This window comes from Quercus suber, unplaced genomic scaffold, assembly GCF_002906115.3.
Source record: "Quercus suber isolate HL8 unplaced genomic scaffold, Cork oak 2.0 scaffold_203, whole genome shotgun sequence".
Taxonomy (NCBI): domain Eukaryota; kingdom Viridiplantae; phylum Streptophyta; class Magnoliopsida; order Fagales; family Fagaceae; genus Quercus; species Quercus suber.
In genome coordinates, this window is record NW_027069661.1 from 1,045,024 (window position 1) to 1,059,438 (window position 14,415).

Here is a 14,415-nt window from a genome sequence, read left to right on the forward strand (position 1 = left end):
ATGGGTCCACATACATTTAGACACATGACACAAAATTAGAGTTCTAATTTGGTATTGCAATTTGAGTTTCTCTCTGCTTCACCTATTATATATATATATATATAATTTAATTAGTTTTAGACTCTTTGATTTTTGCATCCAATAATTCATTTGCCAAGAAAAATTAAAAAGTTAGATAAACACGTGGCAAAAAATTGGACCCGAATTAAAATCCAATTTAGAATCTACTTGAATTTGAACTCTTCAATTTTTACACTCAATAATTCATTTGGCACAAAATTGAGAATCCAATTAAAATCTAATTAGATTTTTTCTCAGTTTTGGCTATTAATATATACTAGTTTATAATCCCATGTATATGCATAGATTCATTTAAAAATATACAATAAAATGTATAATATAATTCATATATATATATATAATTTAAATATTATTGATAGTCATTTTTATATTTTGTTAACTCTTTAAAACTTTTTGTAAGGATATTATTATGTATAAAATGTAAATTGTCCACGTTCTTTTTTTTTTTAAATTATTGTGAAGCACTTTGTTTTTATACGATTCATTTATTCTAGACTCTTTGATTTTTGTACTTAATAACTCGTTTGGATGAATATTTATGATGTGGTCCCACATTTTATTCTAAAATTAAGAAATAAAACTTTTTAAGAATAAATAATTTAAGACACATGGCGCAAAATTGGAACTCTAATTTGGAATTCTAATTTGAGTTTCTCTCATTTTCACCTATTATTATTACTAGTTTGTAACCCTATGCATATGCATGGATATACTTAAAGATATATAATAAAATGCATAATATAATTCTTATATATATAATTTATATAATATTGTTAGTCATTTTTATATTTTGTTAGCTCTTTAAAAAATTTTGTAAGGATATTATTGGGTATAAAATGTAAATTATCCATATATATATTTTTTAATTATTGTGAAGCATTTTTTTTTTTTTATGATTCATTTATTCTAGACTCTTTGTTTTTTGTATTTAATAACTTACTTGGATGAATATTTATGATGTGGTCACACATTTGATTCTAAAATTAAGAAATAAAATTCTCTAAAAATAAATAATTTATGATACATGGTGTAAAATTAGAACTCTGATTTGGAATTCTAATTTGAGTTTCTCTCAGTTCCACCTATTATTATTATTAATTTATAACCGCACGCATATGCATGAATACACTTAAAGATATACAATAAGATGCATAATATAATTCATATATATATATATAATTTAAATACTATTGATAGTCATTTTTATATTGTGTTAACTCTTTAAAAAATTTTGTAAGGATATTATTAGATATAAAATATAAATTTTCCATATTTAAAAAAAAAAAACAATTATTGTGAAACACTTTTTTTTTTTAAACAATTCATTTATTCTAAACTCTTTGGTTTTTTGTACTTAATAACCCACATGGATGAATATTTATGATCTGACTCCACATTTGATTCTAAAATAAGAAATAAAACTCTTTAAGAATAAATAATTTAGAACACATGGCGTAAAATTGAAACTCTAATTTGAAATTCTAATTTGAGTTTCTCTCAGCTTCACTTATTATTATATATATAGATTATTATTATTATTATTGTAAGAACCAAATTTGAATTCTCAGCCCATTACATGGATGGACTTAGACCCAAAAAGCCTAAAACAATGAATTTATAGATAATGAGTTGGAAAATTGGGCTTTAGTTAATCAAACAAATACTAGAATGGGTTCAAATGATAAGAGAATGTAAGGAAGAAGAATTGTATTGAAGAAAATTAGTCATTGGCAAAAGTTCGAGGATGTCTGCTCTTATATATTGTTCTCAATTTTGGTTACAAATTTGGTTCTTGGAAACTACAATATCTTTTTCTTTTTTCCTCGATCCCCCGATCTTGTTGCTCCCTTCTCCATTTATATCCCCCTTTTTTTCATTTCCACCTTCCATGTGCATGTTAGATGGTTGGTATGGATACTTGTCCCATCATCACCTCCCCTAAATCTTCATGTAGTAGCCGTAAGGCTGAAATCTACTGTTCAGGTATCACCTCCACATTAATACGGCCAGGGTGTTAGCTGCAGTGCATTTAATGCAGAGGTAGCAGCTTTTTTTTTTAGATATTTTAGAGCATTGCCCTTTGCACTACTCTTACAATGCTTATCAACATCGACGCGACTTCTTGGAATATCATCCTGAGTGACAAACAACCCTTTTGGACCTCGGCATTGTTTAGCCAAGGATGAATTTATCCTCGGCCTACTCCTTGAGCCATTATGGTTAAAGTTGACTTCTATTCATTAACACAACCTTGTTTAGCAAAGATTTCTCCTCCTCGGAAAAGCCCTCGTCCTTTGATTGGGCCATAAGCCCATAACACAAACAAACGACAAACTCCTAGGCCCAATATCACCACAATAGCCCTTCAGTATTCTTCTTTCTAGCTCCTTAGGAAGAAAGGAGAATTTCGACGTCTCCACATTTGCTTTATGCTTATTCCATCCCACCTCTTCTCATAGATACGCTCTTTTAACTGCCCAAGACATGCTTCTGTCGCTTCAGCTTATGAGACACACTCTTCATTAAATTTTTACGACCTTATGTTTCCCACGTTCTACGGTGCGATGCAAATCTAACGGTTGAGAACTCTGTTGGGACTTGGGCGGGAACTTTCCCGCTCTGTAGCTCATTTTTTTATATAAATACCAATCAAATTAAACACTTCCCTTACTTTAGCAATCATTTAACTCTTAGCACACATACTTTGAACTTACCAACTTTCTCACCTTACTCGAGCTTCTATAAATACTAAAGTTTGTCCGAGGACCCACCTTTTACTCTTATAAGTCTTCACAAATCTCTACTCTTTATTTTTCCATACATTTTTCTATTCTTCATACTTTTCCTCTTCTCAGCTCTATTCCTTTTCTCTTAACTACTTTAGGGCTCCTTAAACCATTCTAGAATGGGTAGATATAAGTGTCTAGTAGATTCCGAGGAGAAAATAGAAAATTTTAGGGCTCGGTACAGGATTCCTCTGGGGGTGGGCATTAGGTACTACAAAGAGGGAGAGTGGCATGTGAAAAGGCAGGAGGTAGAAATCGTGATCCCTATAATTGCCTTTATAGAGGGGAGGGGGATGAGAATTCCCATGAGCCCTGTGACTAGAGATTACCTTAAGGCTCATAGATTAGCTTCCACCCAATGCGCCCCAAACATGTTTAGGATTTTAGGGTGTGTAGATGCCCTCAACGAAAAAATGGGTTTAGGACTCACCCATTACGACGTCAACTGGGTCTATAACCTTCGTCACCGGAAGGGACAAGGGTATTACCTAAAGTCCAAGTATCCCGAAATTAGACTAATTCAGTGCCTTCCAAAATTCAACAAGGGCCTAAATAAAGATTTTTTGATCTTGTCAGGAGAGTGGCATGATGGCCTCCCCTGCCCGACAAGGGAGGGATAGCCAGGTGGGGTTTTGGATTTTAGGATGTTTACTTTTCCTTTTCTAATAAAAGCTTTTTATTTTTATTTTTATTTTTTACTGATGATTTTGCAGACAAACGCATTGCCAAACCGAACTTCGGCCTAGTCAACAAGGAGAGTTTGTAACATACTCCAAGTTGAGGTCTTCGTACACGACAACGGCCAATTATGAGCGGCTCATCTAATCTTGGGGTACAAGCCAATCTCGCCCGGCTTCCAAGCACCAAAATGCATGATTAGAGCCAAAGACCCTCGTCTACACCGCATAAGTGTAGTTGTCCCCGGCTTTCTTCTCCCTGAAGGCACACCTATTCCAGAAGGCACCCTCCTCACTCAACCCATCCTAAGGGACGATCTTACTTCTCAACCGATCCCAGAGGGCATTCCCACAATAATCTCTTCGTCACAAGTTGTAACTGGTTAATCTATAATCTCTAACTCACAGAATCGCAAAGAGGTCTAGAAGTTTGCAGGGATGACAACTACTCTAAACCAATTCATCTCTTGGTCGGCAGACATATGTAGACCTTTCTTTCAGTTACTAAATAAGTGGAAAGGATTTGAATGGACCGAGGAGTGTGTCTTGGCTTTCTAGCAGTTGGAAGAATATCTGTTTCGATCACTTATTATGTCCAAACCCGAGGTGGATGAAGTTTTGTTTGCCTACATTGCAGTAGCCTCCCACGCGGTAAGCTTGGTGCTAATACGTGTTGATAATGGAGTACAGAGGCCAGTTTATTACATGAGCAAATCATTACATGAGACCGAGGTTCATTACTTACCATTGGAAAGGGCCATTTTAGCAGTGGTGCATGTTACATGTAAGCTTCCCCATTATTTTCAATCACACACAGTTGTCATCCTAACCCAGCTCCCACTTAAATGTCTACTACGGAGTGCGGATTATACAGGAAGAATTGCAAAGTAGGGCACGATTTTAGGGGCTTTTGACATCAAGTACATGCCACACACCTTTGCCAAGGGTCAAGTTCTAGCAGACTTAGTTGCTGAATTTGCTGCCCCGGAAGAAAAGGAGATAGAAGAGCAAAACATGGATGGAAAATCGGTTGGAATGATCTCTGTGCACGAACCTATATGCTAGAAAGTTTACGTTGATTGTGCAGCGAACCATAGAGGATTTAGAGTGGGGCTAGTCTTGATATCTCCAGAGAGGATTACAATTAAGAAATCCTTAAGGTTGGGCTTCTCGGCTACAAACAATGAAGCCGAATATGAAGCTCTGCTTGAAGGGATGATCATGGTGCAAAAAATGGGGGGAAAGGCAGTGAAATTGTTTTCTGATTCAAGGTTGGTTGTTGGCCAAGTCCAAGGACAGTTGGAAGCTAGAGATCCCAGAATGCAAGAGTACTTAAAACAGGTTAGATATTTACAGTTTAAGTTTGAATCTTTCAATTTATCACAAGTCCCTAGAAGTAAAAATACATATGCAGACTCCCTTGCCACATTGACAACCTTCTTGGCACAAAGTTTACCTCGGGTAATCCTCGTCGAAGACTTATGTAGACCTACCAGGGCAGGAAGAACTGTAGTTCATGTTCATCAAATAAGGGCGGGTCCTAGTTGGATGGACTCTATTGTATTATTTCTCAAGGAAGATGTTTTACCAAAGGATAAGTCAAAGGCTGACAAGGTACGAAGAAAAGCTCCTCGGTTCTGGCTGTCTGAGAACCAGAAGTTGTAAAAGAGATTTTTTTTTCTGGACCGTATCTGCTATGTGTACGCCTCGAAGTAGTTGAACTAATTCTGGAAGAATTGCATGAAAGAATTTGTGGAAGTCACACTGGGGGAAGATCTTTATCACACAAGGCCCTTACACAAGGCTATTGGTGGTCGAAGATGCAGAAAGAAGCGCAAGTATGCAAAGACGTGTGACCAGTGCCGGAGGTCTGCCCCAAATATTTACCAACCTGGGGAGTCCTTAATCCTCTCTCCAGTCCTTGGCCTTTCGCTCAATAGGGCTTGGATATTATAGGCCCTTTTCCTAAAGCAGTAGGGAACAAGAGGTATTTGTTGGTTGGCACAAACTACTTCACCAAATGGGTTGAAGTTGAACTACTGGCAAACATCAGTGACGTGGATGCCAAACGGTTTGTTTGGAAGAACATTATTACTAGGTTTGGAGTCCCTCGCACCCTTATCTCGGACAATGGTTTGCAATTTGATAGCAAGGCCTTTAGGAAATATTGCTGCAATCTGGGCATAACAAATAGATATTCCATCCTGGCATATTCACAGAGGAATGGACAAGCTGAAGCTGTCAATAAGGTTATAGTAAGTGGACTTAAAAAGAGGCTGGATGATGCTAAAGGGAAATGGGTAGAAGAATTGTCACATGTCTTATGGACTTACCAGACCACACTTCGTAGGTCCACAAGAGAAACGCCCTTTTCCATGACTATATGGGGCCGAGACTATCATCCCTCTAGAGATAGGATTCCCTACGCTGAGAACAAGTTCCTTCACTCCAAGCAGTAACGATGAACTGTTAGGGAGAATCTTAGATTTAGTTAAAGAGCGAAGGGAAAGTGCCATGGTCCAATTAGCCGACTATCAACACAAGCTCAAGCAGGGATATGATGCCAACGTGAAACTAAGACCACTGATAATTGGAGATTTGGTCTTAAGAAGGGTTTTAGGAACTGCGAAGAACCCAGCTTGGGGAAAATTGGGACCCAATTAGGAAGGACCATATCGTATCACATCAGTGGCTGGAATAGGTGCGTATTATCTGGAAGATCTAGAAAAGAGGGCTGTACCACGTCACTGGAATGTAAATAACCTTAGGAGGTACTACTATTAATAAAGGCTTCCTTCGCCTAATTTAGGTTTGTTGTATCATGTGTTATGTGTTTTTCACCATATATCTATCCAGGTGTTAAACAAAACCTCAGCTATGCCTGGTTCCTCGGACAATCTGTTTTGGGAAAATTAACACATCATGACCACTATCTAAGTATCAAAGAGAAACTTGGTCATGCCTAAATCCTCGAACTACATGCCTTGTATAAATTAGTCTTTTCCTTCAAATGGCTATATGTCAGGACAAAAATCTTATTTATAACAGACTTTGTGAAATATATACATATACAATAAATTAATTTCCTTTGTTAACTACTTTGGGATCGGATGTAATTGCTCCCAATAGCAATGATTTTCATTGCAATAAGAGTTCTAGATGGACGCTCATGAGCATCACTTAAAGCATTTATGGGCATACCTGTACTTGTGTTAAACTTGACCATCTCTTTAACCCTTATGAGCATCACTTAAACCTATATGCATATTACAACACTGTGTATGTTCATAAAATTAAGTTTATGCTTTGCCAAGGTGATTAACTTAATAAAATTCATCTGCTTTTACTGCTGATCGTATGAAGCAAGACAATTGCTATTTACTCAAGTAGGTTAGTGAAAGAAGTATTACCTCATCATTACTTTTACTAGGTGTTAGCTAAAATGGAAATGATATCAATTTTAGTACAAAAAAACCAGGAAGAAAGGAAATATTCATAACTTTCATTAAGTAAAAGCCTTCAAATAAGGCAGAACAAGTACAAAAAAGGTAGACTGATTACAAACTGGAAAAAAAAAAAAAAGATTTCAGCCTTACAACTACTACATGAAGACTTAGGGGAGGTGATGATGGGACAAGTATCCATACCAACCTTCTAAGATGCACGTGGAAAGTAGAAATGAAAAGAGGGGGGATATAAATGGAGAAGGGAGCAACAAGATCGGGGGATCGAGGAAAAAAGAAAAAGATATTGTAGCTTCCAGGAACCAAATTTGTAACCAAAATTGAGAACAATATATAAGAGCAGACATCCTCGGACTTTTGTCGAGGACTAATTTTCTTTAGTACAATTCTTCTTCCTTACATTCTCTTATCATCTAAACCCATTCTAGTATTTGTTTGATTAACTAAAACCCAGTTTTCCAATCCATTTTCTATAAATTCATTGTTTTGGGCTTTTTGGGTCTAAGTCCATCCACGTAGTGAACTGGAAATTCAAATATGGTCCTTACAATTATTATTATTATTATTATTATTATTATTATAGGGAGAATAGATAGACTTGTATCAGAACAATAATATAAACAAATTTGTCTCACTCTCTATCAATTTATATGGAAAAAATAATAATTTAGTGTGCGTTTGGCTACCAATTAAAAAGCCAATTTATTTTACTATTCAGCTTATTTTTGCTACTATTCATGGACCCCACTGGATTTTTTGATACAATTCATGGGTCCCATTGTACTATTTCAGCTAACTTTTACCTTTGTTTACAGTACTTTCAGTAAAAAGTTTTCAGTTTCAATAAAATAAGCAAATCCTAAATAGACCCTTAATTTAGAACTCATTCGTGATAGAATGATAATTTTTGCTTTTGGTCCCATTTTGGATAATTATGTCACATGTTGGGTGCCAAATCTTTACTGGTAAGGACAAATTAGCAACATTTTTTGGGCATGAAATGCATAACACGTGGTTTTTGTTCTTCCCTTATTGATTGGGTTTTCATTTTTAATGAAAAAACTAGTAACTTTATTAAGATGAAAATAAATTCAATACATCTTGAGCTAAAGCCGACTCAATGATAATTGGATTTTCATTTGTTTTAAAAGGACATGATTAAATTCTGATTTCTGAGCCAAAAATTGATAGCTTCCACTTGCACTCCCTACAAACAAAACTAATACTTTGATGATATAAAAGAACTTTGAATTGAATAAATTGGCACGATTGTGGAAAATTACTTTATGGTAACATGTTATCTACCTGTTGAGAACCTTGAGGTTACAATTATCTAGAAGTTAAAAGTCTAGGGCACTACAATTTACAAGTACCATTTTATCCCAATGTCAAAACTCAGGCACTGAACGGTATAGTGTAATGAGAATTGCTCACATATAGTGTCTATTTGGAATTTTTTATTTTGCTGAAATTGAAAACTTTTTATTGGAAGTATGGTAAATAAAGGAAAAATTAAATTACCTAAAACAGTATAATGGGATCCAAAAATTGTACCAAAAAGTGCAGTAGAACTCATGAATAATAGCAAAAATAAGCTGAATAGTAAAATAAATCAACAAAAATAATGTTTGCCATAATTAATAATGTCAACATTTTGAGGAGTTGTAGGGCTATTTTTCAATGATTAATAAGACATTAAGACGTGGTTAAAGGGCCATTTGGAAGGTCATTTTGTTTGACTAGGAATTGGACCTTACATCAAGTATGCGTGTAAGTGAAAGAATTAAATAAAATTAAGTCTAAAAGACCAACAAATCCTAAAAGAACAAGACCTTAACCAGCAATGGTTTGCGGGTCAAACTTCCCTGATTTTGAGGTTGCTTGCTGATATGGTTTCCCTTTTTTGCTGTATAATATTTTATGTTGGGATAATATTGTCCTTGCCGGGAGCTTCTGATATAGGTCAATGCATCTATCATCATTGAACCCTTTCTCTTTTTTTTTTTTCTTTTTTTTTCCTTTTTCTTTTTGTAACTTTTGGATGAGTTTATTTTATTATTATTTTCTTGAGAATCTTAATCAGAAAGTTTGATGCAGTATTTTAAATTTGACCTCTTAACAAACCAAGTAATGTTAAAGACACAATTTTTTTATTTTTTTTACAATTTATTGAGATAACAAATTGTTATTGATTTTCACATGGATCTACCATTATTATTACTTTATTTGTCTATATCATCCACAACTTATCATCGCAGCTCTTATAAAAAATGAAAATTGTGTATGTAAATTTATCGCAACAATAAATTAATAATTATTCACTTCCATTTTATGCAATGGATTTCTCCAAATTCATACAAAATTTATTCCAAAATGGGAAGAAAATGAATCCTACTCCGAAAAAAAAGAAAGAAAAAAAAAATAAGAGTATAATAATATGCTGCCTTTGACCAAAGGAACATACCAAAAAATCATATAAGATTACAACACTCCTATATATGTATGGTGAGAGTAGATTAGAAACACAGTAATATAGCTCAGATGATGGTGAAAGTCAAAGCATATGATGCTATGAAAACTATGAAGAGAAGCAGAGAAGATGTCAATTCGGTAGTTTTCCCATCTGATGTGTCCCCACCAGTTGACGGTACTGTCTTAGATCCATTTCCTGCACCAATAAAATAACAAGACTAAAATTTTAATGTACATGTGACCATAAAATCCAAAATTTCATAGGTTAAGCTGCTTCATACTTTTGTTGTTTCACATTCAGCACATATTGCTAATATTATGAGAATGGACCAATTTTTATTCCAGTATGGAACTAATGTAAGTTGGACTCAAATTTTGTACCTGAAGAAGATGGTGTTCCTGCAGGAGAGTTTGCTGGAGATGAAGCTGACCAATTGCAGATAATGTGTTAGAAAGTTCATTCTAAGTGTAAATAGTTTCCATATTTGATTGAAATTCATATTGCATTTTTGGTTTGAAGGTTTTATTCTTACCATTGCATTGGCTAATAGGGGGAGTCTGGACATTGCAAGCACCAGGAAGTACCATAGCCTGAGTCTGATTAACGTTGATACCGAGAGATGAGGCACCACCATTAAGGACCTCACACAGGCACTGTGGCTGTGACCTGACCACACTGCATGTACAGCAGGAAGAAGAGGGGGGTGAATGAGTTTCCTGTTATATAATTTAGGCATGGAGACATGCTAATGATCACATTGGTGCAACTTGAACTTGGTTGAGCCATTGATCCTCCACATAGAGCTGCCACAAGGACAAAAGCTAGAACCATCTGCATTCTTTTATCTGCCATTGGATAATATAAGATTTTCTGGCAAAAATATTGTCTATGATCAAATAAGCAATGAAGGAAGCTCCTGTTTGTGTCTTTTCTGAGTTTTGTATGTGGTTTATAAAGGGAATGTTGTGAACATAAGTGAGGCATCTGGCTTATATGTGAGTCACCAACTTTTCCTACTTTTTAACAGATTCTTGGAAAGCAACTAAATCCTTGGAACTTTATTAAATTAAAATAATAAAGTCAACCTTTTGAGTCTTCTTGAGTATGCTAGCTTTTGTGTATTTGTGCCTTTCTCTTTATGTATTTCTACCACCATCTTTTTATGTAATATAATTCAGGAAAAACATGCTAAATTTCAGGAGTACAACGAGCTATGTTTTCTACATCTAATGAGCTATACGTGTCCAAATTGAAAGGCTTGGCCATGGTCCAGTATGAGCAGGTCAGAACGAGGAATAATCTAGGGAAGCACCGACCATCCTCATGATTATGTTCAAACTTGTTTAATTTTATTCAGAATTGAAAAACTCTGGTGATTGGATGACAAAACCTGATTGAGGTGGTGGTTGAATATTCTGGTTCATATTCAGCTATCACTTAGTGTTTCAATAACTATCTTATGCATTTGATATAAGCATCCTTTCTCTTATAGTATGTGTGGAGTCCACACACAATGAGAAATAAGATACATATATCTGAGGCATGAGATACCTTCTCCTTCTCTTCTTTACAACATGGCATGTTGATCTTTTCCACTTTCAATGAGGCACAACTTCTTACACAATTTTTTCCACAATTGTTGAAGTCACAAGTTGTCAATGGTAAACAATAAAGTTGTGTTGATGGTGAGTTTATGTGAAAATCATAACAAATTGCCACCTAACAAGATGATTGTGTGATTGTGTGTGTAGAATTACTTTTTTCTCTTTTTCAACTAACACAGGAAAGACCAAGTTAAATGGCCCTTTAGTATCATGGATATTATGCTTGACAGTCACAGCATGCAACACTAGAACCCAATTCAAACAGAATTCAATATTATGCCGGTTATGATAGTTATAAAAGCATTAATTAAGGATATCATGACAATGATGCTCAAAAGCACTCAGAAAATCATGCTTAACTTGGGATCTCATTTCCTTAAATAGTTGCAAAAATATGCCATTTCCTTGATTTTCTTATATTGTTTCCCGTGTCTGTACTCTAAAAATTTGAGAATTTCCTATATCCAATATTATCTAAATCTATGCCAGGATTGGATAAAGAACTGTCTCAAGTCTTGGAAGGAGGAAGCACTGTATTTTGTTTCACTGAGGACATTAGACCTAAACTCAATAATAGACCATTTTAGAAACAAACCCTCATCAATATCAAAGTTTTGCAGGGAAATCTTGAATGTATTAGTTTTTTTCTCAGTTGAAAATTCAGTCACAATGGTTAATTATTGACGCAGACTATTATTTTTGTATTTGATGCTTTGAAAACATCTACATACTGTCCACAGTTTGGAATTCCTTCCAAGTTTCCAATTTCTGCAGTTTTGAAATTCCATGGTGCTTACTCCAAGAAAAGATTTCTGCACATGACTTTGAATTTGTATGTTTACACAAGTTTTTGTTGGCATTAATCACTAACATTATGGAAGTGTTAGACATGGTATAATAGGCATGCAATGGAAATGAGATTTTTAAGATTATATTTTAAGATTCTGCTCAAAGGTACAAATTTCAGAAAGTAGGCCATAACCATCATAAAAATTGGACCATTTCCAGATTTGGCAGTACAAAAAATTTCATGATTTCACAAAATGATATATTGGTTTTGAAGTTTTGCTATATATTGTGGTGGATAGTCCATCTTTTGCACTGACTTGAAACGTATAATATAAACTGAATTTCATTCTTTCAGAAAAGGAAAAAAAAAAATGTTGGCTGAATTTCCAAGGGACTCATTCAATTTATTCTTATGCGCTTAATTGGAATTTTTCAACCATTCCATCTTATGACTGTAAGATATTATTAACTCCAAAATTCTTGTCCCTGCACCTTCTTGGCAACTAACTTCTTTTTTATAATTTTATGGCTTTGTTTTTATCTTGTTGGAACATGATGGTTGATATCTGGTCTGGTTAGTTAAGATAATGTCTTTAAACAAATAATAGAGACAAAGAGAAGCCCTTATTATTGCATCAAATAATAAAACTAAATAATACAAGCACAGTCGTCCAAGTAAAAGCAAGGATCATCTTTAACAGCGTAACGAGGCGGGCAAAGAGTTATTCTAAAACTAGAACAGGAAATCCCTATAGAAGACTAATTCTCAGAACATTGTGACAGTTGAAGCACAAGAGACAATGAAGAGAAGGAAAACCATGAAATGAAGAGGTGCTTTGATGGTGTTTCCATCAGAAGAACCCCCATTTATTGATGGGGTTGTTTTTGACCCTGCTCCTGCAATCATACAAGCATTGAAATGAAAACATCTGTCTATAGAAAAATTAGCAATAAAATAAAACAAAGGAAAAAAAATCTGTCATTGACAATGCATGTAACTTGTTGGAGACCTGTCTCAACATATAACTAAGTTTTGAAAAGGTGATGATTAGGGACAATGCTGTTTCAATAACAATTGCAGTCCTGGTAGAGTCAGGACATAACAATTTCATATTGTGTCAATAACATAGGATATTTTATCTATGGAACTCTTCTAATTGGACAATATATGCATGACACAATGTCAAATGAAAGCTAAATATGGAACCTTGTTCCCTAAATATGTCTTTCTTTTTCTTTTTCTTTTTCTTTTTTGGAGAAAAAATATACCAAAACTTGAAACATGTATCATGCTATATATACCTGAAGGAATGCCTGATGCTGAAGTGGTAGTTGCCCCTGCAGGTGCTTCATCAGAAGAATCTGCTGGAGAGCCAACTGGTGGAGTTCCGTTGGCACCTGCTTCACCATAGTATAGTGAGTTGTTAAACAAAAAAGGAAAAACAATTTACAAGGACCAAAATGAAAATTGACATTCATTTTACGAGGATTAATAAGAAAATACTCGTTCTTTTAAACAATAACATCATGCAATTTATGCAAAAAATGTGTGTATAATATATTATCGGCTTAATTCAATGATCCATAAGCATAAGGCATATGTGAAACTTGAGCTTACTTTACACTGGCTAATGGGTGGAGTTTGCACATTACAAGCACTAGGTAGTGATAGAGCTCGAGTTTTGTTTATATTAATACCCAATGAGGCAGCACCACCATTAAGGGCAGTGCAAAGGCACTGTGGGGATGATTGAACAACATTAGAGGGCTGTGAGCAACATGATGATGATGGGGTCGATGAGTTTCCAGTTATGTAGTTAAGGCATGGGGCCAGGTTGGGGAGCACACTTGTGCAACCTGACTGAGCCATGGCTCCACTCCATAACATGGCCACAAGGACTAGGACTAGACCCTTTTCAGTTCCCTTAAAAGCCATTTACTAATGTTGGAATTTTTGACTGCCTGAAATGTCTATAAGTGAGGATAGATGAACTCTGTGAACAATATTCAGGATAGTTAGATATGGATTTTAGTTGAGAAAATAATGGAAGGATGAGATTTTTATATAGCAAACTTGTTTGGAAGGGACAAAGGAATTGGTATTTTTTGGGTGACCAACTCTTACTAAACTAGGAGTACTTGTCATGAAAACTTAAGAACTTCTCGACATTAAAGAAAAATATGCAATTATTTAGACATTTTTAAGGACAAAACTTTGTAAGAATATGACTAAAATCTAAATTTAGATTAGTTAGGATCAATCATCTCAATATACCCACTCAATAGCAAATAGTAACACCTGCAAGCTCTGTGATCAAAAAATGGATTTATTTTTTTTCCTATTGCTACGGAGAGTTGTTAATGAATACTTTTTTTTTGCATCACTTTCAATTTCATAATCCAGATTTCCATACAAAGTTAAATGCCCGGCAAGTCCAAGCACATAAGGTTGTAGACCAAGTTCGACCATGCACTATGATATCATTACTTGAGTCATTAACAAAATTTAAATGGAAAAAAAAAAAAATTTATAACTTCCTG

General features: G+C 34.8%; 2 protein-coding genes across 3 annotated transcripts; both read right to left on the minus strand.

Annotated features, from left to right (window-relative positions):
- Window positions 1-9,311: 9,311 nt before the first annotated feature.
- Window positions 9,312-10,333, minus strand: LOC112011078 (non-specific lipid transfer protein GPI-anchored 5). The gene is given in 4 exon segments (XM_065779265.1): window positions 9,312-9,676; window positions 9,862-9,906; window positions 10,014-10,188; window positions 10,190-10,333. Coding segments are annotated over 4 exon segments (495 nt in total). The 3' UTR covers window positions 9,312-9,545.
- Window positions 10,044-13,918, minus strand: LOC111994753 (non-specific lipid transfer protein GPI-anchored 15). 2 transcript variants are annotated; one of them, XM_065779266.1, is made up of 3 exons: window positions 13,493-13,918; window positions 13,177-13,272; window positions 10,044-10,156 (listed from the first exon to the last, which is right to left on the minus strand). In XM_065779266.1, exons 1-3 carry the CDS (start codon window positions 13,808-13,810, stop codon window positions 10,124-10,126), a joined length of 447 nt encoding a protein of 148 aa, XP_065635338.1. In that variant the 5' UTR covers window positions 13,811-13,918; the 3' UTR covers window positions 10,044-10,123. The 2 variants fall into 2 exon arrangements, with proteins under 2 accessions (XP_065635338.1, XP_023882405.1); XM_024026637.2 differs by lacking the exon at window positions 10,044-10,156 and adding an exon at window positions 12,480-12,771 and having other exon boundaries at window positions 13,177-13,275; window positions 13,483-13,918.
- Window positions 13,919-14,415: the final 497 nt, after the last annotated feature.